Source organism: Myotis myotis, unplaced genomic scaffold (genome assembly GCF_014108235.1).
Source record: "Myotis myotis isolate mMyoMyo1 unplaced genomic scaffold, mMyoMyo1.p scaffold_m19_p_24, whole genome shotgun sequence".
Lineage (NCBI taxonomy): Eukaryota > Metazoa > Chordata > Mammalia > Chiroptera > Vespertilionidae > Myotis > Myotis myotis.
This window is the reverse complement of record NW_023416329.1, coordinates 3,900,476-3,923,416: the sequence shown is the minus strand read 5'-3', so window position 1 is coordinate 3,923,416 and position 22,941 is coordinate 3,900,476. Positions and strand designations below refer to the sequence as shown.

The following is a 22,941-nucleotide window of genomic DNA, read 5'->3' as shown; positions in this document are numbered from 1 at the left end:
AAAGGGGGGATGGAGGTGTGGGGCCAGGGCTGGAGGCCATTCTTGCTGGTGTCAGTGAGAATCTAGTGGAGTCCTTGGGTGATGGTTAACCCGCCTCCCCATAACGCCAGGCTGGGGTGGTGCCGGCCCCAGAGGCAGGCAGGCATCCTGGCATCTGTGCTTCCTAAGCAGCTGGCCTGGAGGATCCCAGGATGCAGGTCAGGTGGGAGGGGCGTGAGGGAACACCACCAGCATTTTAAATTGACACGATTACAAAGTGAGTTTTATTTATTGGACTTAATCTAAAATGTGCAGTTGGGTGTGGTGGAATTTGGGACACCCCACCTTTCTCCAGTGGGCCCCACGGTGCCTGGGCTCTGCTCCTGTGGGGGGCAGAGGGGTGTGGAGGCCTGGAGCCCTGGAGGCTCTTGCACTTCCTCTGGACCACACCCAGCCCTTCCTACCCACCCCACCCCCGCCCCCATCCCCACCGCAGAATTTAGGAGCAAGCTCTGTTGGGTCCCAGATCAAGACCCATCCTTGAACTCAGATGCTTGTCCCTCCCACCGCCCCTCCCTATGGCCTAGGCCGCTGCTGCCTCACGCACCCGCACCCGCACCCACAGAACCTGCCTGCTCCTGGCCCCTCGCGCCCTTTCAGGTGCACTGAGCCCCACCTCCGGCCCCTGCAAGCCCTGCCCTTCCTCCCCTCCAGCCCTCTGTGCCAGCCCCTCTAGTCACTTAGTCTGCAAACCAAGGGTCCTCAGACAGACTTTTCGGACCCCTGCCGCAGTCACCCTGTCTGAGCTCACCTCCTACCCCTGCCGCAGTCACCCTGCCTGAGCTCACCTCCCGCCTCGTCCATTGCTCCCCAAGAGGAGCCCGAGGAGGGTGGGGCCTTGCCTGTCTTGTTCACGCATGCATTCCACTCCATCCCACCCCTTTGCCAAGCATGGTGCTGGCACACAGTAGGCCTTGAGGCCTATCAGTTCCCTCACTGAGAGGGCTCCCTACACAGGCAGAGAGGCCAGGCCCAGTCTGCGCCAGCCAGGCCCGCTAGAGCAGGTGGGGAAACAGGGAGTTAAGAGCTCCTGGGACCACCCTTGACCAGGGGCCTGAGCTAATGGATACCTGCTCGCGCTCGGCTCTGGGCTGGCGGTTCTGGCACCAGGTTCCTGAAGCAGCCACCAGCTCCGTCCCGCGTCCTGGTGGGCTCCCCTCATCCCCATCCTGCACGCCTCCCAGCATAGCCTCCCCAATCCACAGCCTGCACCGAGCTTTGGTTTGGGGGAGCCCAGGCTCAGACACCCCTGGGGAGGAGCACTCCGGAGCAGCCTGGACAGGGAGAGGCACCGGCTTCCTGTGTTCCCAAACTCCAGGTGAGCCCCAGGCTTTGTCATTCATTTCACAGGTGGTGACGGGACACCCCGGAGCCCAGCACTCTCGGCCTCGCCGAGACTCCGGATTCTTCTACTGGCAGAAGGGGACACAGGAGGCGGGGCCTGGGAGGGACAGTGTAGGGGGCTGGACTGGGATGCGCTTTGGAGCTGCGAGCTAGGTCACCTACCTACTGGCCCTGCTTCTCCTGTGCACAGTGGGGACAGTCCGTGTCACAGCACCTACTTCTGGGATGGGCTGGGGAGAGTGCAGCTCCTGGCAGAGCCCTAGGGAGTTCGTGGGGGGACAGTACAGGCCCGGCTGCGGAGCCTGCGACCTCTCCGCAGAAATCCTGGCCCCTGCACAGCCCTGGGGAGGCCGGATCTGACCGCTCGTAGGGAAGCCGGCACTGAGTAGGCGCTTCATAACTGTTAGCTCCTTGCCGTCCTTAGAAAAATGAATCGAGCCATTATTCCTTCCAGGCCGGTCAGCATACTTGGCATTTTTTCAATTCTAAGTGCCAGGCCCACCCCCCTCCTCCTCAACCCCCACCCAGGAACACGGCCGGCCCAGGTCTTCATCTGACAATTGGCAATTCCCTTTTCATGTGTTGCTACGTTTGCCTTCTTTTAAAAAACACAAAAGTTATATTTAAATGGGGGGTTCAGGGGGACGCTGGCCTTCAGTCTGGTGTTTCCAAGCTCCTGGCTTCCTGGCCCCCCCTGGGAGGTCAGGAGAGGAGCCTGGCTGTGGCCAGACCCCAGCTGGGAGCTGTGGGTGGGAGGCGGCCTTGCAGGCAGTTCTCACTGTGGCCTGAGCCCCGCCTCCCGGTCACAGGCTCCTGCGAAGCCCATGCAAGTTTGCATTTGTTTGTGATCTTGTGTGAGGCCTGTCTTTCCAACCAGGCCACCTTCTCCCAGAGGCCTGGACTCTTGGTTTTCTCACTTTTGAGTCCCCTGGCACCGTGTCTGGGGTGTAGACCTTCAATAAGTATTTGTGGAAGGGAGAATGGGATAAGGAAGACGGGGTGGGTGAGGGGGAACAGGTAAGGAAGGTGAAAGAGAAGGGGGGTATTTGGGCTGGGTCTTGATGAATGGGTAGGAGTTAGCCATGTGTACCAAGAGGAAAAGGCATGTCAGGAAGAGGGAACAGCAAGTGCACCGTGAGTCCCAGGAACAAGAGTGGGGCAGATGCCTGGAGTATTTAGTGAGAGGGGGCAGGAGCTGGCTGGCTCCAGAGGTGTCTCAGCTCCTCACAGAGGAGCCCCAGCAGAAGTGGTGACCGGGGATGTCTCCTGAAGGCAGAGAAGAGGCCCTGGGGTGGGGGAGGTGAGTACGGGGAACCTCCGGCAGCTCCCAGGCCCCCTCCGGCAGCTCCCAGGCCCCCTCCGGCAGCTCCCAGGCCCCCTCTGGCAGCTCCCAGGCCCCCTCCGGCTTGCCCACACTCTCCCTTCACCTCTGCCATCGTCCCTGTAAGAAAAACCACATCCCCAGTGCTCCCAGGGGCCGCCCAGGGCAAGGTCAATGTGGATTCCTGGAAAACCCGAACATCCCCAGAACCACACAAGATTTCCCAGGGAGATGCTGGTTTCAAGAACTGAAACTGTGCTGTGGGGATGGGCCGGCAAAAGGGGAATTTGGAGCACAAACCTTTTGGAGGCTACGGGGACATTTTCTAAGTTAAAAGCAATCAAAGGTCAGGGCAGGTCTGACCTCTCCAGAGCAAACTCATGAGCTGCCCCCTCTTTTAGCAACGAAAGGAAAGTCTTTTTTCAAGAAAGTAATCTGTGCCTGTGATAACACACACGCAGACAGGCCCGGAGTCTGTGGGGAGGAGGCCTCTGGTGTCCTGGCCCTGCCTGCCCTCCTGAAGCCCCCTCCCCCGCACAGCCACACCCCCTGGCTACCTGTCACTCGGACACAAATGGCAGCATGTTCTTCACGCTGTATTTTGCTTTTCCCACATAATAATGTATTGTCCTATATCACATGGTCCCCTCGCCTCCTGGGGGACGCACATATTTGTTTAACTAGTACATTATTCCTTATTTAACTTGATGGGTGCTTCAGTTGTTCTCAATTTGTCCTTCCTGCTCCTTAAGCACGAGTAAATTTATCGGGAGAGTGGATTCCTTAGAAATGGATAGTCATTTACAGCTGAACATTTTGATAGATATTGTCAACCGTCTACCACACACTGGTAAAGAGGTTGTGCAGAATCTACTCCCACTGCCCACTGGCGCCGATTCCCCACCCAGCGTGCAGCCCACCCTCACTGCCCCCCCACCCCCTCTCCCCCCCGTACCACCCACACGAGAGGCGAGGTTTCTCTCACTTGTTTCTGTAGATTAAATTCTGTGTTTATTTAGTCCTTAAAGTAGGTAACATGGTTCAAATACCAAAAGCCAAAAAGTCCGTCCCCGGCACCCCGTCTCCTCGGCCAGCACTTCTCTCTGAGGTCCGCTGCTCCACCGTCATCATTCTCCTCACAGATGTCTGCACGTTTTCAAACAATCCGCACATCCTCCTCCCCACCCCGCGAAGCGTGACAGCGCCCCACTGCTTCCCCACCTGCCCAGCAGAGAAGATCCAAACCCGAGTGTAAATCCCTCCTCTTTTCTTCACCGGGCACATGTCTTTAACTTTTCTGCACTGAACTCTCCTTTGTGGCCTCTGTCTTTTGTGTCATGTTTAGACAGGCCCTTCCTACTTCGTCTCAAGATGACACGAAATTCCTCCCACAGTCGATCCTGGTTCTCGGTCATTTCATTTTTCATCCTTAAATCCTTGACCCATCATTGTTTCAAGGTGTGATGTAAGGCTTCAACTTGGTGATTTTTCATGCAGTTCTCCCTGTGCCGTTTGTTAAACAGCCTTGTACTTGCCCATTTGAAATGACCTCTTAACTCTATCGCGAGCTCCCGTGTGTGTGTGGGGGGGGGGGGGGCCGCCGCCCGTGGGGTGCAGGGCCGGCTGCCCGTCATTGCCGCTGAGCCCTCTGCGTGGACCGCCACCGGGGCTGCTCTGCCCTTCTTACTCTTTTCTACAAAAAATGCACTTGCTGTTTTTACATATGAGTGCTGGGATCCATGTGTCTGTTTTTTAAAGATGCTATTAGTGTATTTTGTGTTAAATTCACAGACTAGATGAGGGGGCACTGGCACCTGTGTGCTGTTTTCCTATTTACATGATGGCATGCTCTTCGGTCTCGTCTACTTTATGAACCGACTGTAACTCTGTGCATTAATTTTGAATCTGGCTGCCGGACTGAATTCTCTGATCGCTTGGAGTTGTAGTTCTCGTATTGCTTATTTCTTGACTTAGATTTTCGCCTGTGTAAGTAGATAACCGAAAAGTGCAGCAGCCGTAATGACACCGCGCCCTGCCCTGCAGCTTTCAGGGGTGTCTGTTCCTCCTCTGGCCTGCTGCGCTGGCCGGCACTTCCAGGAGGCTGTTACGTAACAGAGGAGAGTGGACGTGCTGCCTGGCCCCTGGCCCTGAGGGGAGGCTGCGCCTCTCCACTGAGCACAGCCCTGGCTTTGGGGCTGTCCGTGCTGAGGAAGGATCATGGGTTCCTCTTAACAGAGACTTTTCATCACAGTGAATGTCAGTGTTGTCCGTGCCTTTCAAGGTGTCCCCTTCCTCCTGGCTGCAGGGCGCCAGTGTGTCCTCGCCCCGTGGGACCGCCCCTTCCTGGCGGCTCCTGGGGAACCCGGGCAGCCAGCAGGGCCCCCTGGTGGCTCTCCTGGTGTGGGCACCAGGTGCTCTCAGCTGCAGGAAGCAGGAAGGCTCACCTCCCCCGCTCAGATGGAAGGCGATGTGTTATTCTCACAGACAGAGACACCCTAACAGGCAGCTCCTGGGACCCAAGCAAGAGCTCAGCCAATCAGGGAGGTCTCAGGCCTGCCAGACCCCCTCGGGCCTCCTCGGCCTGCGGCTTCGCTCCATGGCTGCTCAGTGTGGTCACCACAGGACCCCAGGCATCCGGCCAGCAGGCAGGACCGCCCTGCCCAGGGATGAGAGTCAGGCAGCCTTTCTCAGAAGCCCCTCCAGCCTCCCTGCGTCTCAGAGGCTCTATCTCCGCCTTAGGGTGGCCTGTAGTGTCACTGTGTTGTGTGTCTTTAAAAATGGGATGCGGTGCTCATTTCTGATGGCTCCATATGATTGCGCCACATTGCATCCCCACTCCCGTGGCCCCTGAGGCCATCCTGGGCTTTGCTGCTGTTGGTTGGGCGGCTGGGAGTTCCGGAACCCTCTGCGCCCCTGCCTGTCTCAAGCCAACAAGTATTTCGCTTTTGGTTCCAGCTCATCAAGAGGTGGACTGGAGCCCGGCTGGCGTGGCCGGTGTGGCTCAGTGGTTGAGTGTTGCGACGGCCTCTGGACCAGGAGGTCAAGGGTCGATTCCCAGTCAGGGCACATGCCTGGGTTGCAGATACGATCCCCAGTAGGAGGTGTGCAGGAGGCAGCCAATCAATGATTCTCTCTCATCATTGATGTTTCTATCTCTCTGTCCCCCTCTCCTTCCTCTCTGAAATCAAGAAAAAAAAAAAAAATATATATATATATATATATATATATATATATATATATATATATAAAGAGGTGCAATAGCAAGCCCAGAGTAGGGTGTGCAAACCCCACAGAGGACAAGGTGCTGGGCCGGGGGGACCACGGTGGGGGCGCTGGGTACTGAGGGGCTGGGGCGGGGGCTCTAACTCTGCCCGGGACTGGGGACGCTTTGTCAGTGTGTCTGGTTTCTGCTGCTGTCTTGGCCCTAAAGGAAAGGTGGCCAGTGAGGGCCTGTGGGTGCACTGCCTCGGGGCCCCGAAGACAGGTGGGGCCGGCACTCTGCTCAGGCCCTCCGTGCTGGAAGAGTTGGTGGCAGAAATGCCACCAGGTGTTAGACCAGTGGGGCAACCTGGGAACTTGAGTTCTGGCCAGGAAAGAATTCAGAGCCAAGACTCAAACTATAGCTACACTATTTAGAAAGTCCCAGAGGTAGAAGAGGTGATCTTAGAAGAAATGGGCTCAGGGAACAAGTTACAGAGGCAGAAGGGTCCTTGGGGCTGAGGAAAAAGAGAGGCAAGGAAAACGCCCCCTGGGGGAGGGGTGGGGGAAGGCCCAGGAGTGCCCTAGACAGACCCCCCCCTGGGTCCTAGTCTTAAGGGTATTTATCTGGGGTCTCAGGGAAGATCCCAATAGAATATTCTTTAGCCTTCCAGGTGTGGCCTTTCAGGTCATGGTCTCCACTGATTGGTCGAGGCAGTGGTCACTGGTCAGAGAGACTCACAAAAGAAAATCCTTAAATGCAGGAGCCGGTCCGAGGCAGCCATGGCTTCCTTTGTCCGGTTTGGCTGCTTTTCTGGGCCTGGAGCTGAAGCACACTGAGCCTGGATGTGTCTGATGCGGGTCAGAGCCTCGCTGTCCTGGGGCTTCATGCTGAAGGGCTGCTCTCCGCCCTTGTTCGTCCCCCCGAGGGGTCTAACTGCAGGACTAGCAACAGGCCCGGGGAGGAAAGGCCAGGGGAGGTCCCAGGCGCAGGCCCAGCGATGTGCTGGGAGGAGAGGTCACCCTGGGGGCGAGTCCCTGTTTTCCCAGTTTTGCCCATTGCTAGGCACGCGGGCTTCCGCCCTGAGGACTGTACCTGGCCCATGCGGACTGGACCCTGCTCTGCTCCCGTCTGTCTCGCTGCCTCCTGCAGAAGCGCTGGTGGCGGCTGATTGCATGGACAGAATCTAGAACTGAGAAGTGCAAATGCCATGGCTGCCTCGGACCAGCTGATGGCCCTGGGCCCCTGGAAGCTCTGGGGCTCTCTGGCTGCCCTGTCAGTAACACAGGGTGCCCGTGCCCTTAGAGGGTGAGGAAGCATTGGCATGCCACCCAGGCCGGGCCTTCCTTGCCTCATTCAGCCCTCACCAGCACCTCGCGAGGCAGGTCCAATTCCTGGCTTCTTGTTGATGAAGAAATGGAAACAGAGAATAGAAACGTATTTCCAGTTAGCACTTGCATTTATCAGGCTTCCTGCATGGGGATGAGACCGGGAGGCACAGCTGGTGGGGCTGGGGTCCGCCTGTGCTCTCAGCCCCTGGCCTGCTGGGGGACGGATGGACCGTCCAGGCCTCCTGCCCGTGCTCTGGCCCAAGAAGGCAGGGGAGGGAGCGCGCAGGCGGCAGGGGCCAGGGACCTGCGCAGGGATTTCCACTGTAGGAAGCCCAGCAGCCCCACACGCGCAGGGGATCGCTTCCTCCTTGCTCCGCCCGGACAGTCCCAGCCCTGGGGCACCTAGAAGTACACAAGTTCCCAGAGAGACAAAAGGGCCTCAGGGCCCAGCAGAGCGCTCGCCCTGCACTGCTCCTGCCTTGAGTTCCCGGAGCCTCATCCCCGGCCTGGCAGGGCCTGGCAGTGCCCGGCGACCGCTCCTCCTACCTCAGCCTCACCACTTCCCGCACCATGCCCTTCTGCGCCGCCCGGCACCTGAAGAGGAGCCGCCGTCTGCCCCGGGGTAAGTGGGAGCCAGGGCCAAGCTGGCTTCGGGAGCGCCAGCCGGAGGATGATTCAACCTTGAAGGGCACGTGGCTTTTGGTGGCTCTAAGCAGCTTACGAGAAAGGAGCGGACAGGAGAACACAGGGCAGCTTGGGCTCCTGCTCCGGTGCACCTGCAGCCAGGGACGAGCAGGAAAGCCCAGCTGGGGCATAGGCATTGCCCAGCACTGGCACCACACACACACACACATACACACACACACACACACACACACACTGGCACCACACACACACACACACACACACACACACACATGCACGCACGCACGCCTGGCAGTCATGGGATATCTGAGGGTGGTCTTCTCTCCTTCTCTCCTAGACTGAAGCCCAGTCTAGGCTGGCTTACAGCTGCCCACACCTGTGGCCACCAGCCAAGCATGGCTGCTGAGCACCTGAAATGTGAGTGGTCCCAATTCTGATGTGCTGTTGGCACAAAACGCACACCAGATTTTGAAGACTTAGTTATATGTACTTATATGTAACTAAGATATATATATATATATATATCAGTAATTGAGTTTTGTTTATCCATAATTTGTAAGTGTTGAAATGAACAATACTATTTTAGATGTATTGGGATAAATAAAAGGTATTCAAAATAATTTCACCTATTTTTACTTTTTAATGTAGCTACTTAAACATTTAAAATCGTACATGGGCTCAAATTCTATTTTCATTGGATTGTACTGCTCCAGAGAGCCATGGCCCCACCCTTGGCCTTCATCTCTGGGTTCCTTTCTGGGGCTCCCTCTGAAGCCCCCCTCCCCTGGGCACTGGGACCCGCTATGGTTTGGAGTTACCACCTCTCCCCCAGAGTCACTTGTGTGGGTGGAGAGAGACTCACAAAAGAAAGTCCTTAAATGTAGGAGCTCGGAGGGAACCAGGAATGCTGGGCTTGAACCAGCTGACACAGCCCAGTGGGCTGGGTTAGGAGCCAGTCTGCCGGGGTCGGAGTTCCCTGGGTGGCTGCTTGGGCGTGCTTCTAACATCTTTGGGTCTCGGTTTCTTCCCCTTTATTTTCTATTGAGGTATAACTGACACAAACATTATATTAGTTCCACATATCCAACATGATTGGATGTGTGTGTGTGTTGTGAAATGATCACATCGAGTCTCTTAACTTCCGTCACCACACGTAATTACAGAACGTTTTTCCTTGTGATGAGAACTTCTAATATCTACTTTCTTAGCTACTTTCAAAATGCAATACCTTATCCTTAAGCACAGCCGCCATGCTGCCCATTACATCTCACGGCTTAGTTATTTTATAACGGAAGTTTGTTCCTTTTGACTCCCACCCTTACCTTGGTCCACCGCCACCCTGTTCTCTGAGCTTTGTTGTTTTGTTTTTAGATTCTACATGGAAGTCAGACCATACAGTACTTGTCTGGCTGATTTCACCTGGCATAAGCCCTCAGGGTCCATCCATGTTGTTGCAGATGGCAAGATTTTATTCTTTCTTTATGGCTGAGTAATATATATATCACATTTTTTATCCATCAATGGGCACTTAGGTTGTTTCCATATCTTGCCTATGGTGAATAGTTCTGCGATAAACATGGGTGGGTGGGTGTGTGTGTGTATGTGTGTGTGTGTGTGTGTGTGTGTATAAATTGATTTGAGAGAGAGGCAGGAGGAGAGAGAAAGAAACCTCAATGTGAAACATCGATCGGTTGCCTCACGCACACACTCTGGTCATGGATCAAACCCTGGGCACACACCCTGACCTAGAATCCAACCCACTACATTTGATGCACAGGTTGACACTCCAACCACCCAGGCCACCCTGGTCAGGGTGCATTTATATTTTTGAGTTAGTGCTTTTACTTCATTCAGATAAATACCCGGAGGTTGAATTGATGGATCATATGGTAGTTCTATTTTTAATTTTTTGAGAAACCACATTTCTGTTCCATAATGGCTGTACTAACGTATACTCCCACTAATGGTGAACAAGGGTTCCCTTTTTGCCACATCCTCACCAACCCTGTTACCTCTGGTCTTTTGGATGGCATTTCCTGACATTTAGTGATATTGAGCATCTTCTCATGTACCTGTTGTCTATCTGTAGATCATCTTTGGAAAAATATCTCTTCATATCCGCTGCCATTTTTAAATGTCATGGTTTGTTTTTTTGCTATTGAGTTGTTTAAGTTCTTTATATATTTTCTCCATCTTTTTCTCAAAAATGGGGGTAATGACACCACTTCCTTTGAGTGGTCAAACTGCTCAGGCTCATCAGTGGGTTCTCTTCGTGTGTTCGTGTGGGTGCTGGTGGGTGCCGGCCGGGGCTGCGCCGCTGCTGCTCTTTCCTCCCACAGACTGCCCACGCCCTCCCCTGCCGGGCTCGGTGCGTGCGCTGCAGTTACTTATAAACATATGGGACTGGATTGCGACAAGTGCTGTGGAGATATAAGGTCAGGAAGGCCTGGGCTGTGGGTGGTGTGGAGTGAGGTGTAACTAGAGCAGCCCAAGATTCCCAGGAAGGCGGCCTGTGAGCACAGACCTGCGGAGGTCAGGGAGCAAGTCCTGCCAGTGTCAGGATACCAGCCTTTTGGCAGCAGCAGGGCAGAGGGGACTCTGGAGCAAAGGCCCTGCCTGCGAGCCTGGCTGTTCAGAAATGGCGAAGAGCAGGAGGGAGCAGCAAGAGGCCAGAGGAGCAGCAGTGAGGAGCGAGGAGGAGGGCTGAAGGGGTTGGTGAGAGGGGCCTTTGCAGGATTTGGAGCAGATGGTGTGAGCTGGTTTGGGTCCTAACTGGTTTAGTCTCCTAAGACAAAATGTAAGCAACATGTTTTCAAAATACTGGACATTGGCAGTGACGGACTGTGACCTCCCCACCCGCAGAGAAATGGGCGAGGGGAGCCCTGCGCATGCTCCAGCTTACTGCCCTGGGGTGCTTCTGGGCTGTGATGCAGGAAGAGGAACCCCAGGGTGGGGAGGGGCACGGGACTCCACGAGTCAAGGAGACAGGGCTTAGAGACCAGTGCATCTGGGATTTTCAGGATCGAGTACAAAGGAGCGAAGAGCTGCTCGGGAGAGAAACTCCCAGAGAACTCACCCCACGCATGTCGGGGAATTTCCGATTTTATTAATCTCAAAAGAGCAGCTTTTTGTTTTAGTGACTTTGTTGTCTGTGTCTTTGTCTTCGTTTTTCTGCTTAACAAACTTTTTAATAAAAGGGCTAAATAGAAATATTTTAGGTCTTAAGTTCCTACGGTCTGTGCCACAACTCTCCGCCCTGCTGTTGTAAAATTGTTACGACTCCAGCAAGACTGATGGGGGAAAAGAGAGAAGACCCACGTTACCGATATCAGAAATGAGAGGGTTGGCATCACTAGAGTCTTCAGGTAGTAAAACATGATAAGGGAATATTATGAACAACTTTACACCAATAAATTCAGCAATTTAGATGAAACAAATTCCTTGAAAGATACAAAGTGCCAATGCTCACTCAAGAAGAAAGAGATGCATATGTTACATTAAACTTGTTATAAAACACCTTCCCCAAAAGAAAAGTCCAGGTCTAGGTGGCTTCACTGGTGAATTCTACCAACATTAACAAATAAGTAATAGTAACAAATAAGTAACACAAGCTCTTCCAAAAATATTGAAAAGGAAGGATACTCGCCAGCTTATTCTGTGAGGCCAGCATTATCCTGATACCAAAACTGACAAAGACGTTATAAGAAAAGAAAATGTCAGCCCAATATCCATATGAATATAAATGAAAAATTCTCAACAGAATGTTAGCAAATTGAATTCAACAATATATAAAAAGGAAAATACATCGTGACCAATTGGGATTCCAGGAATGGAAGGTTGGTTTAAGATTTGAAAATCCGTCAATGTAATTTATCATATTAAAAAAACTAAAATAAAATCATGTGATGTCTCAATAGATACATAAAAAGCATTTGACAAAATCCAAAATCCAACATCCATTTCTGATTAAAAAAAACAACCTCTCAGCAAGCTGGAAATAGGAGAGAACTTCCTCAGCCTGAGAAAGGACATCGACAAAAAACCTCCAGCAGATGCACTTGATGGAATGCTTTCTGCCAGAAGATGACCAAGACACGGACGTCTACTCTCACCACTTCTACGTAACACTGTGTAACCGAGGCTATAGTAAGTGCAGTGAATGGCAAGCGAAAGAAATAAAGGCACCAGATTGGAAGGTAAGAACTACAGCTGTCTGCGTTTGCAGATGGCACCATCGCCTCTCTAGGTGCTCTGCCAAGTCAACAGAGAAAGGATGGTCTGCTCAGCACATGGCGCCAGGACAGCTGGACAATCAGGCACAAAAGGATGAACTCATACCTTGCACCATATACAAAAACTCACTCATAGACCGAGATGTAAGCCCTAAAACTATGAAACTTTTACAAGAAAACTTTTATGACCTTGGCTTAAGGAAATATTTCTTAGGTACAAAACCAGAAGCACACTCAATAAAAGAAAAAGTTCATTAAATTGGGCTTGATCAAAATTAAAAACTTCTCTTCTTAAAAATCCACTGTGGCCGAAACCGGTTTGGCTCAGTGGATAGAGCGTCGGCCTGCGGACTGAAAGGTCCCAGGTTCGATACCGGTCAAGGGCGTGTACCTGGGTTGTGGGCATATCCCCAGTTGGAGATGTGCAGGAGGCGGCTGATCGATGTTTCTCTCTCATCGATGTTTCTAACTTTCTATCTCTCTCCCTTCCTCTCTGTAAAAAATCAATAAAATATATTTTAAAAAAAAAAAATCCACTGTGAATAGAATGAAAAGAAAAGGCACAGATGGGAGAAATATCTGCAAAGCACATATCTGATAAATGACTTGTACCCAGAATATGTGAAGAACTCAACTCTCAATAATAATGAAAATGAGAGAGCAACTAAGATGGCGGCATAGGTAAACACCGGGAAATTGTCGCCTCACACAACAATTGAAAATTACCGCAAAGGACTGAGCAAACATCATCCAGAACAACAGGAAGGCTGGCTGAGTGTAAATTCCACAACTAGAAGGAAAGAAAAGCACGCTGAGAGCCAGAGGCGCTGCGGAGGTGAAGTGCAGAGGTACGGCGGCGCGCGCGCGAGGAAAGGGGGTAGCACCTGAGGACGCGGCTGACTTTTTGAGTCACAAGCTCCTGACTGCTCTGAACTCCGGTTCCGGGAAGTCTCTGGGGACCCAGGTCTCACACGGGGAGAGGCTGGTCTGTCCGGCAGCGAGCGAACTTGAGGGCGGCTTTCCCTCAGAGGTGCTTGCAGCCGTTACCGGAACTCTGAGACGCGCGACTCCGGGCGGAGAATCGGCCATGGCTGCTTTCTCCGCCCTTTGACTCCCTGAGACCCCGCCCCACCCAGGCTGCGGCAGAGGCTTTTGCATGTGAATGTACCTAACTGCAGCCGAACCAGGCAGACCCTGAACTTCCAAGAGAAGGCCCAAGTCCCCGCAGCGGCTTGCATTGCTTCACAGCTGAGCCTCTTCGTGGCTCCTGCTGTGTGGCCTCAGGCAGAGGCTGAATTAGCACCTCCTTAGATCCAGGAGCCACTGTACCCAGTGGTCAGAGGGGGTCCATCCAGACTGCAACTCCTCAGATCCATAAGGGACACACTCAGGGAGCAGACTCAGTGAGCACCAAAGCCCCACTGAAGCAAGTCTTGCCCCAGAAGGGTGTCTTCAGCACAGAAGTTCTCCCACCTTAGACACAGCTGATTCTATCTGCCAATTGGCCTGGAGGTCAATTCCTCCCAGTGATCCTACAACAACCAAGGCACCAAGAGTGCACCAAGAGTTTCCACCCCAGGTAACTGGGGAGGCTGAGCTACTGGGCCCTACAGGACACCTGGCGCACAGGGCCACTCTATCAACACAGGGAAGCTGCCAAAATGCGGAGACAAAGAAACAGGTCACAAATGGCAGAAATGGAGGAAAGCAAACGATTGGATATAGAGTTCAAGGCCACGTTTATAAGGTTTTTCAAGAATTTTATGGAAACCGCCGATAAATTTAATGAATCCCTCAATAAGTATAGTGAGACCATGGAGGACATGAAAAAGGACCAACTAGAAATTAAGCATACACTGACTGAAATAAAGAATAATTTACAGAGATCCAGCAGCAGAAAAGAGGATCCCAAGAATCAAGTCAAAGATTTGAAATACAAAGAAACAAAAAATACCCAACCGAAAAAGAAAAAAGAAAAGAGATTCCAAAAATATGAAGATAGTGTAAGGAACCTCTGGGACAACTTCAAGCGTACCAACATCAGAATTATAGGGGTACCAGAAGGAGAGAGAGGGCAAGATATTGAAAACCTTTTTGAAGAAATAATGACAGAAAACTTCCCCTACCTGGTGAAAGAAATGGACTTACAAGTCCAGGAAGCGCAGAGAACCCCAAACAAAAGGAATCCAAGGAGGACCACACCAAGACACATCATAATTAAAATGCCAAGAGCAAAAGATAAAGTGAGAATCTTAAAAGCAGCAAGAGAAAGAAAGTCAGTTACCTACAAGGGAGTACCCATACGACTGTCAGCTGATTTCTCAACAGAAACCATGCAGGCCAGAAGAGACTGGCAAGAAATATTCAAAGTGATGTATAGCAAGAACCTGCAAACAAGATTACTTTATCCAGCAAAGCTATCATTCAGAATAGAAGGTCAGATAAAGAGCTTCACGGATAAGAAAAAGCTAAAGGAGTTCATCACCACCAAACCAGCATTATATGAAATGCTGAAAGGTATTCTTTAAGAAGAGGAAGAAGAAAAAGGAACTCTTACCATTTGCCACAGCATGGATGGAACTGGAGAGCGGATAAATACCACATGATCTCACTCATTTGTGGAATATAATGAACAACATAAGCTGATGAACAAGGACTGATCCAGAGACGGAGAGGCATTGATTGGACTGTCGGGACTTGGAGGGAAGGTAGGGGAGGGTGGGGGTAAGGGGGAAGGATCAACCAAAGGACTTATATGCAAGCATATAGGCCTAATCAATGGACATGGACAACGGGGGGGTGAGGGCATGAGCGGGGGTGGGGGGGGTGGGGGGTAGAGGGTAACGTGGGGACAAGGACACATATGTAATATCTTAATCAATAAAAAAAAAAAAAATGGGCAAAGGACCTAAATAGACACCTTTCAAAAGAGGACATTCAGAAAGCCAAGAGACATATGAAAACATGCTCAAAGTCACTAATCATCCGAGAGATGCAAATCAAAACAACAATGAGGTACCATCTCACACCTGTCAGACTGGCTATCATCAACAAATCAACAAACCACAAGTGCTGGAGAGGATGTGGAGAAAAAGGAACACTTGTGCACTGCTGGTGGGAATGCAGACTGGTGCAGCCACTATGGAAGACAGTATGGAGTTTCCTTAAAAAACTGAAAATGGAACTCCCATTTGACCCTGTGATCCCACTTCTAGGAGTATATCCCAAGAAACCAGAAACACCAATCAGAAAGGATATATGCACCCCCATGTTCATAGCAGCACAATTCACCATAGCTAAGATCTGGAAACAGCCTAAGTGCCCATCAGTAGATGAATGGATTAGAAAACTGTGGTACATCTACACGATGGAATACTATGCTGCTCTAAAAAGGAAGGAACTCTTACCATTTGCAACAGCATGGATGGAACTGGAGAGCATTATGCTAAGTGAAATAAGCCAGTCAATGAAGGAAAAATACCACATGATCTCACTCATTCTTGGATAATAGAGACCATTATAAACTTTTGAACAATAATAGATACAGAGGCAGAGCTGCCTCAAACAGATTGTCAAACTGCAGCAGGAAGGCCGGGGAGGGTTGGGGGGCAGGAGGTAGGGGGGTAAGAGATCAACTAAAGGACTTGTATGCATGCATATAAGCATAACCAGTGGACATAAGACATTGGGGGATAGGGGAGGCTAGGGGACTGTCTAGGGCGGGGGGATAAAATGGACACATATGTAATACCCTTTGTAATACTTTAAGCAATAAAAAAAATAAAATAAAATAAAATAAAATAAAATAAAATAAAAAAATAATGAAAATGAGCAACATATTTTAAAAGTGGACAAAAGAAATTTCACCAAAGAAGATACATGGATGGCAACTAAGTACATAACAAGGTGTCCAACAGCTTTAGTCACTTAGGAAATGCAAGCTCAAACGCCTGGTGTACAGCTGCGCACCCGTAGAATGGCTGGAGCCCAAAGGCCGACCAGACCAGGTGTTGGCGAGAAGGTGGAGGACCGGGAGCTCTGCGCTTCTGGGGGGATGCACCAGTAAAGGGTGCAGTCACTTTGGAAAACAGTTTGTGACAATCTCTTAAAAAGTCAAACATATGTATATAACATATATACATACATAAACATACACACATGAAAACACATTAACGAGTTAGATACACAGGCTTAGAGCACCATGAGAGCGAGACCATGGGCAGGGGCACTGCTGGGCATGAGAACAGCTGTCAACAGCTGGGCAGGGCAGGTCCAAGTTTTGTAGGTAACGTTCTTATAAAGCCTGTATGACTTGGGTGGCCCTCTTTGGGAAAAAGCATTGAAAAATGAGACATTCCAATTTGGTGTAAACTTGAGTATTCATTTAGGACTAACAAATACCCACACAAGTTCTTGGAGCCTGGGCCTCCAGGTGCCTTTCTTCTGAGTCATCCTGAGACTCTTCAGAGAAGCCCCTAGTGGCAACCAGCTGCCCCTCCCCACCCAGAACCCTCAGCCATCTCAGCCCTCAAGGCCACGTGGTGTGGGGTCCTACTGGTGTCGAGGCGCTGTCCCCGCCTGCAGTTGGCGGAGCTGTGGGTGTCCCTGGGCTGGAGGTCCACACTGCCTCCAGCCTTCAGGCTCTGGGTCTCTGCCTGAAGCTGTCTTCCTCGCCACCCCTGCAGCACTGCTGCTCAGTAGCTGTGGGAACCCAAGGAGCAGGGCTGTGAGTGTAGTGAGGGCTCCAGAAGGCACTGTGGGGCCCTGGCTGTCTTGTCTCCTTGCTCAACACCCTCCTCAGCTTTGGGCCCCACTGGCCTCTCCTGCTTCCCACCTGGCCTCAGGCCTTGCTCCCAGCGCCCCTCCCCCTGCTCCAGCTCCCCCCCACCCCCACCCCCGCAGTCTTGTGGCATCACTGTGACCACTACACCGGACCCCAGCAAGTCCATAAGCTGGGTCCAGAGCTGAGGACTTGGAACCCCTGACTCTGCTATGCACTGGCGGTGTGAGCTCAGGCAGTGTGAGTTCAGGATGAACTCATACCTTGCACCATGTACAAAAACTCACTCATAGACCGAGATGTAAGCCCTAAACTATGAAACTTTTACAAGAAAACTTTTATGACCTTGGCTTAAGGAAATATTTCTTAGGTACAAAACCAGAAGCACACTCAATAAAAGAAAAAGTTCATTAAATTGGGCTTGATCAAAATTAAAAACTTCTCTTCTTAAAAATCCACTGTGAATAGAATGAAAAGAAAGGGCACAGATGGGTGAAATATCTGCAAAGCACATATCTGATACATGGCTTGTACCCAGAATACGTGCAATGCCGTGTGCTTCAGTGTCCTCATCTGTAAAAGGCAGGTGGTAAAGGTCTTCCCTCAGAGGCACTATGAAGCTTAAAGGATCCAGGATGGCAGGTGTGTCTGTCGCTTTGTTCATTTGAGTGTCTGCAGCTCCTAGAAGAGTCCCAGGCAGGTGCTAGGTGCTCAGTGAGCACTTGCTTCTGTCTGGTCTCCACCCTGGGGCTGCGGCCTCCAGCGAGGACGGGGTGTCCCAGTTCTCCCAACTGCCATCCCATTCCCTTGGGAGCACAGGTCTGCAGGCCTCGCCCCACCGCCCACGGTCCTGGTTAGGGTCTGAGGCTCTGGGGCCAGGGGCAAGTATATAGGCAAGTTACATATTATGTGATGTTGGGGGGGGGGGGGGAGGAAAGGAGGGCTGCAAAAAGACAAGATCATTCTTGAAAATCCCTTAAGTTGCCTATGAAGTTCAGTATAAATGGTTTATATACATCCCAAATACTAGTTCATTTACATATGGAAGAGAAATTCATGAACACATGAGACCCACTGGAGTTACTATAGGGAAAACCTCAGATTACCAATAGCTGTCTGAGTTTTTCCTCCTTCTGCCTTTATTTTATTTTATTTTACTTTAAAAAGTATTTATTGTTGAAAGTATTACAGATGTTTCCTTCCCCCCCCCCCATTGACCCCTTCTAGCCCACTACCACCCCTCTCCCCCTCCCCCACCCCCCAGCCTTCACCACACTATTGTTTGTGTCCATGGGTTATGCATATATGAATACAAGTTCTTTGGCTGATCACTTTCCTCCCACCCACCCTGCCCCACCTTCCCTCTGAGATTCATCAGTCTGTTCCATGCTTCTATGTCTCTGGGTCTGTTTTGTTCATCAGTTTATTTTGTTCATTAGATTCTACATATGAGTGAGATCATGGGATACTTGTCTCTCTCTGACTGGCTTATTTTGCTTAGCATGATACTCCCCAGGTCCCTTCATACTGTCTCAAAGGGTAAGAGACCCTTCTTTTTTTACTGCTGCAGAGTGTTCCATGGTGTAAATGTACCACAGCTTTTCATCCACTCATCTACTGATGGGCACTTGGGCTGTTTCCAGATCTTAGCTATTGTAAATTGTGCTGCGATGAACATAGGGATGCATATGTACTTTCTGATTGGTGTTTCTGGTTTCTTGGGATATATTCCTAGAAGTGGGACCATTGGGTCAAATGGCAGTTCCATATTTAATTTTTTGAGGAAACTCCATACTGTTTTCCACAGAGGCTGCACCAGTCTGCATTCCCACCAGCAGTGCACAAGGGCTCCCTTTTCTCCTCATCCTCACCAGCACATGTCATTTGTTGATTTGTTGATGGTAGCCATTCTCACAGGTGTGAGGTGATACCTTATTGTCATTTTAATTTGCATCTCTCAGATGATGCTCAATTAATATTTGACAAAGGAGGCAAGAGCATACAATGAAGTAAAGAGTCTCTTCAATAAATGGTGTTGGGAAAATAGGACAAGTACATGCAAAAAAACAAAAAAAGAAACTAGACCACCAACTTACACCATACACGAGAAGAAAGGCAAAATGGATAAAAGACTTAAATGTAAGCTGTGAAACCATAAAAATCCTAGAAGAAACCATACGCAGCAAAATCTCAGGCATCTCCCGTAGCAATATGTTTACCAGTACATCGCCTAGGGCAAAGGAAACTAGGAGAAAAATAAACAAATGGGACGACATCAAAATAAAAGGCTTCTGCACAGCAAAAGAAACCAACAAAACGAGAAGGGAGCCCCATCTGCCTTTACATTAGAGTCCATGTGTGGCTGGGAGCGGGGACAGAGCAGAAGTTTGGAATTTTCCCTGGGCCCTCCCTTCTCCACGCGGGCCTCCAGTCTGTGGGTTTTTAAAATAGTGCTCCAGGGCGGTTTTAACATCCTGATTAGATACAGGAAATTAACAAGACTAAAGGAGAAATCCCCCGAAAGTGTCCAAGGCAGAGGCATGAGGCTTGAAAGGATGGGCTGCAAAAGTAGAACCCAGGGCAGGGCAGTGGCTGAAGTTTCAGAGAGATGCCCTTCCCAGCCCAGGAATAAACAATGACTAGTGTGAGGCGGGAGAGAGTGCGAGGGGAGGCTCCGTGTCTGCTCAGGGTCCCTGGAGTAAGCCTGTGTCTCCCTGTCTTGCAGGTGGTGCCGGGGAGCGGGAGAAGGTGCCGGCCAGCCCCGAGGGGCTCGTGCTCATGGCCAGTTCTCAGCGTGACATGGAGGACTGGGTGCAGGCCATCCGCCGGGTCATCTGGGCCCCGTTTGGTGGAGGTACTGCCCGTAGCCTGCATGCTCGCCCTCTAGAACCCTTGCGTCCAGGTAATCGCGCCCCTCCCCCTCTTTCCCAGGACCCCTGGCCGGGTCCAGGCTTCTCAGGCAGGCAGTGCTGTCCTCTGTGGCCGGCCCCTGGTGCACAGGCAGCCCCGGCAGGAAAACCAGGGCCACTTTCCAGACGTGCCCTCCGGCGCACCGTGGGTTTTGCATGCTCGCCTCTGCACCAGACCCTGCTGTGCTCGGTGCGTGAGGTCTGTACCCGGCGGGGTGGGCGCTCGGCGCCATAGCAGATGCCTGCAGTATCCCTCCCTCTGCGGCACCTGCGCAGACACAGAGGCCCTGCCCCGGGCAGGGCAGCAGCAGCTCCATTTACTCACGTCCTGTGCTCACACCTGTGTTGGTGCCTAGACTGTGGTGAGTTTTGTTCAAGGCACTGCAGTTCGGTGGGTGGTGAACAAAGTAGGTGGTGACTCCGCGCCCTTTCTGTGCTCTCCTGGGGGAGGGTGGGGGGAGGGGAGACAGAGTGAGAGGCACTGAGTGGCTACAGCCAGTGGGGGGACAGTGGGACCCGGGGGACAGTGGGACCCGGAGGCCAGTTCAGTGAAGTCCCCGGGAGAACGCGGGGAAGAGCATGCAGCAGAGGGACCAGCGAGTGCGTGGACCCTGAGGTGGGATCGGGCGGTGGGAACACAAGGAATCTCAGGAGGCAGGTGCGTCTGAGGAGCGAGGGCGCCAGAGTGGGGCCCTGAGGCGAGAGAGGGCACCGGGGGCTGGGAGCACGTGGGGATTTCAGATTTGGTTCTAATCGATGGGGCATCAGGGAGGCCCTGAGCAAAAGACAGACATGACCTGACTTAGCTGTATAAAAGGAGCCCTGTGGCTGCCATGCGGGGGTGGACCGCAGACAAGAGTGGACACGGCAGTCTGGGACAGTGGGGAAAGGTCACGGGGAGGGCTGGCGTGGGAGTGAAGACTGAAGAGTGGTCGCTGCAGCTGTTCTGCAGGCGGCGCTGCCGGGCTTGCCGATGGTCGGGACGTGGGGCAGTTGCTGTGTCCATGGGTGGGTGTCCCCATGAATCATCACGAAAAGAGCTTTGGGCGGGGGGAGGGCACGTGGCTGGGCTGGGCCGGCGGCTCCCTGCGGAGCGTGTAGAGCAGGGCCTTCGGCCGCCGGGCTCTGGCACGGGAGTCACGGGAGTCCTGCTCTCCCACTCGGTGTCTAATCGGTGCCCAGTCCAGACAGGCCACAGGTCACCTGGGGGCTGGCAGCACATCTCCAGGTCCTGCACGCCTCGTGGGCGGGCCCCTTCCCGCCTCCCCTCCCCGCCCTCCTCTCCATTCCTGGCTGCAGAACTCCTGACACCTTGCAGAGAGCACAGATCTCTCATGTAGTGGAGTTGCTATGACTTTGAAAGTTACGGTTTTCCTCCTGGGCTTCCTCCGTGGCCTCACACTGTCAGCGTAGCCTCCTGCCCTGATGGTCGCAGCGAGCAGGACCCACAGCCCCGAGGTAATGCCGGGGAGGACTCGCGCCTGCGAGGGTTCTGGCAGCCGCCATGGGCGTCCTTGGGTGCAAGGTGGTTGGTAGTGAGCAGATAGAACATAACAGGCTTCCATGTGGCTGGACTTTGCTGTATGATAAGTGGCACCTCTGAACACCGGGGATAGGAGAACATAGCCGTGACCTTGGGGTAGAGAAAGATTTGTAAAATGGGTTACAGAAAGCATTACTCCTGTAGGAAAAGATTGACAAACTGTACCATATAAAATGAAGAGCATCAGTTCTTTAAAAGGCAGATTGAGAAAATGAAAAGCAGCTATAGATTGAAAGAAAGTGCTTGCTACATATACAACCATCAAATGACTCACCCTTTAGACTCCTACAACCCAATGAGGCCAAGACAGGCAAGCCGGTAGAAACTTGGGCGAGAGACTGGAACACCCTCTTCGCAGCAGAAGAAACCCCCTGAGCAGTGGGCATAGGCAGGTGCCCAGCCTCAGCAGTGACCAGGGAAGTGCCCATTAAACCACATCGCGATCCTTCTCACCCACCCCCGTGGCTAAAGGAAAAGAACCATCGGTTTCAGGCGGTGCTGAGGGCAGCAAGCCACAGACACCTGCAGATGGCGCTAGGGAAGTCGTTGGTGGTCTCTGCAGAAGTCGGTGCTGTGCACACCTGTTTTAGTGGATCTGCTGCTAGGCATGTTGCAAACAGAAATATGTGCACATGTGTGCCAGGAGACTGTGCGCGCCAGATGTTCACAGCAGCCTTATCGACGATGACCTGATGCCAACCAAGTGTGTAACAGCAATACAGTGGACAAATAAATAGGATTCGTTCTGAGAACAGAAAACTCACAACAAACCCAACATGCCTGAATCCTAAAAACCCAGCAGGACCAGGGAGGCCTACCAATGTGCGTTAGGATTTCATGTATGTAAGGCTGAAAAACAGGCAGCAGTGAGCTATTACTCATGGACAGATAATTAGGCAGCAAAAATATAAAGAAAAGCGAAGAAATGACGCCATGAAAGGATGGTAGTCACAGCTACACAGGACTTCATCTTGCAATAATGTCTTTTCTGGATGTGTGCATATATTATTATATAAAAAATAAAGCAAAGAAGGGAAACTGCAAGTCAAGGAATCTGTCTGAGCTCATGACACAGCTAGTCGGCGATCAGAGCTGGGAAATGAAGGCTGCTGTTCTGAGCCCAAGGCTGTGCGTCGTCCCAGCCCCACGGGCATGTCGCACAGGCCTCCTGCACCGCAGTGTGCGCGCCTGCTCAAGCCTTCCCCACGCTCTCTTCCCTCCCTCCCTCCCTGTCTGTCTGTCTATCTGTCCTCTCCCCCCGCCCCCGCTTGCTCGCAATGAGGGCCCTGTACAGAATCCCACATAGAAGCCAGACTTGCCCCTCCTTCAACACCCCCCCCCCCCCCACAGTGTTTATCAGACTTCCCAGGCTGTGTGCTGAAGAACTTGCGAGAATTAAAACAGGAACCGTCATCAAAGGTGCTTTATCTCTGTTCTAGAAATCTAGAGGAAACACAGAAACCCCAGGGGTTAGTGATGGCGACATGTCTGGGCAAGCATGGGCGCTCCCAGGTGGGCTGTCAGCCTCGGGAGGTTTCCTGCCAAAGCTGTTATTAGCCCGGGTTCCACTGGAAAGGAGGCTTAGCGGATCAGCCCTT

General features: G+C 51.9%; 1 protein-coding gene across 7 annotated transcripts in view; it reads left to right on the top strand.

Moving 5' to 3' along the window:
- ARHGAP22 (Rho GTPase activating protein 22) overlaps positions 1-22,941 on the top strand; it is a 162,695-nt gene that overhangs the window by 113,067 nt on the left and 26,687 nt on the right. For 5 of the 7 annotated variants that reach the window (XR_004975212.1, XM_036355992.1, XM_036355993.1 and 2 more), the window contains exon 4: positions 19,617-19,793. The exons of 1 other annotated variant lie outside the window; for it this stretch is intronic. Coding sequence is in view for 5 of the 6 variants with exons in the window: in XM_036355992.1 (XP_036211885.1) it covers positions 19,617-19,793 (177 nt within the window). In the remaining variant the exon portion in view is untranslated. The remainder of the gene's footprint in view (positions 1-19,616; positions 19,794-22,941) is intronic. One more of the 7 variants, XM_036355994.1, reaches the window with a different exon arrangement.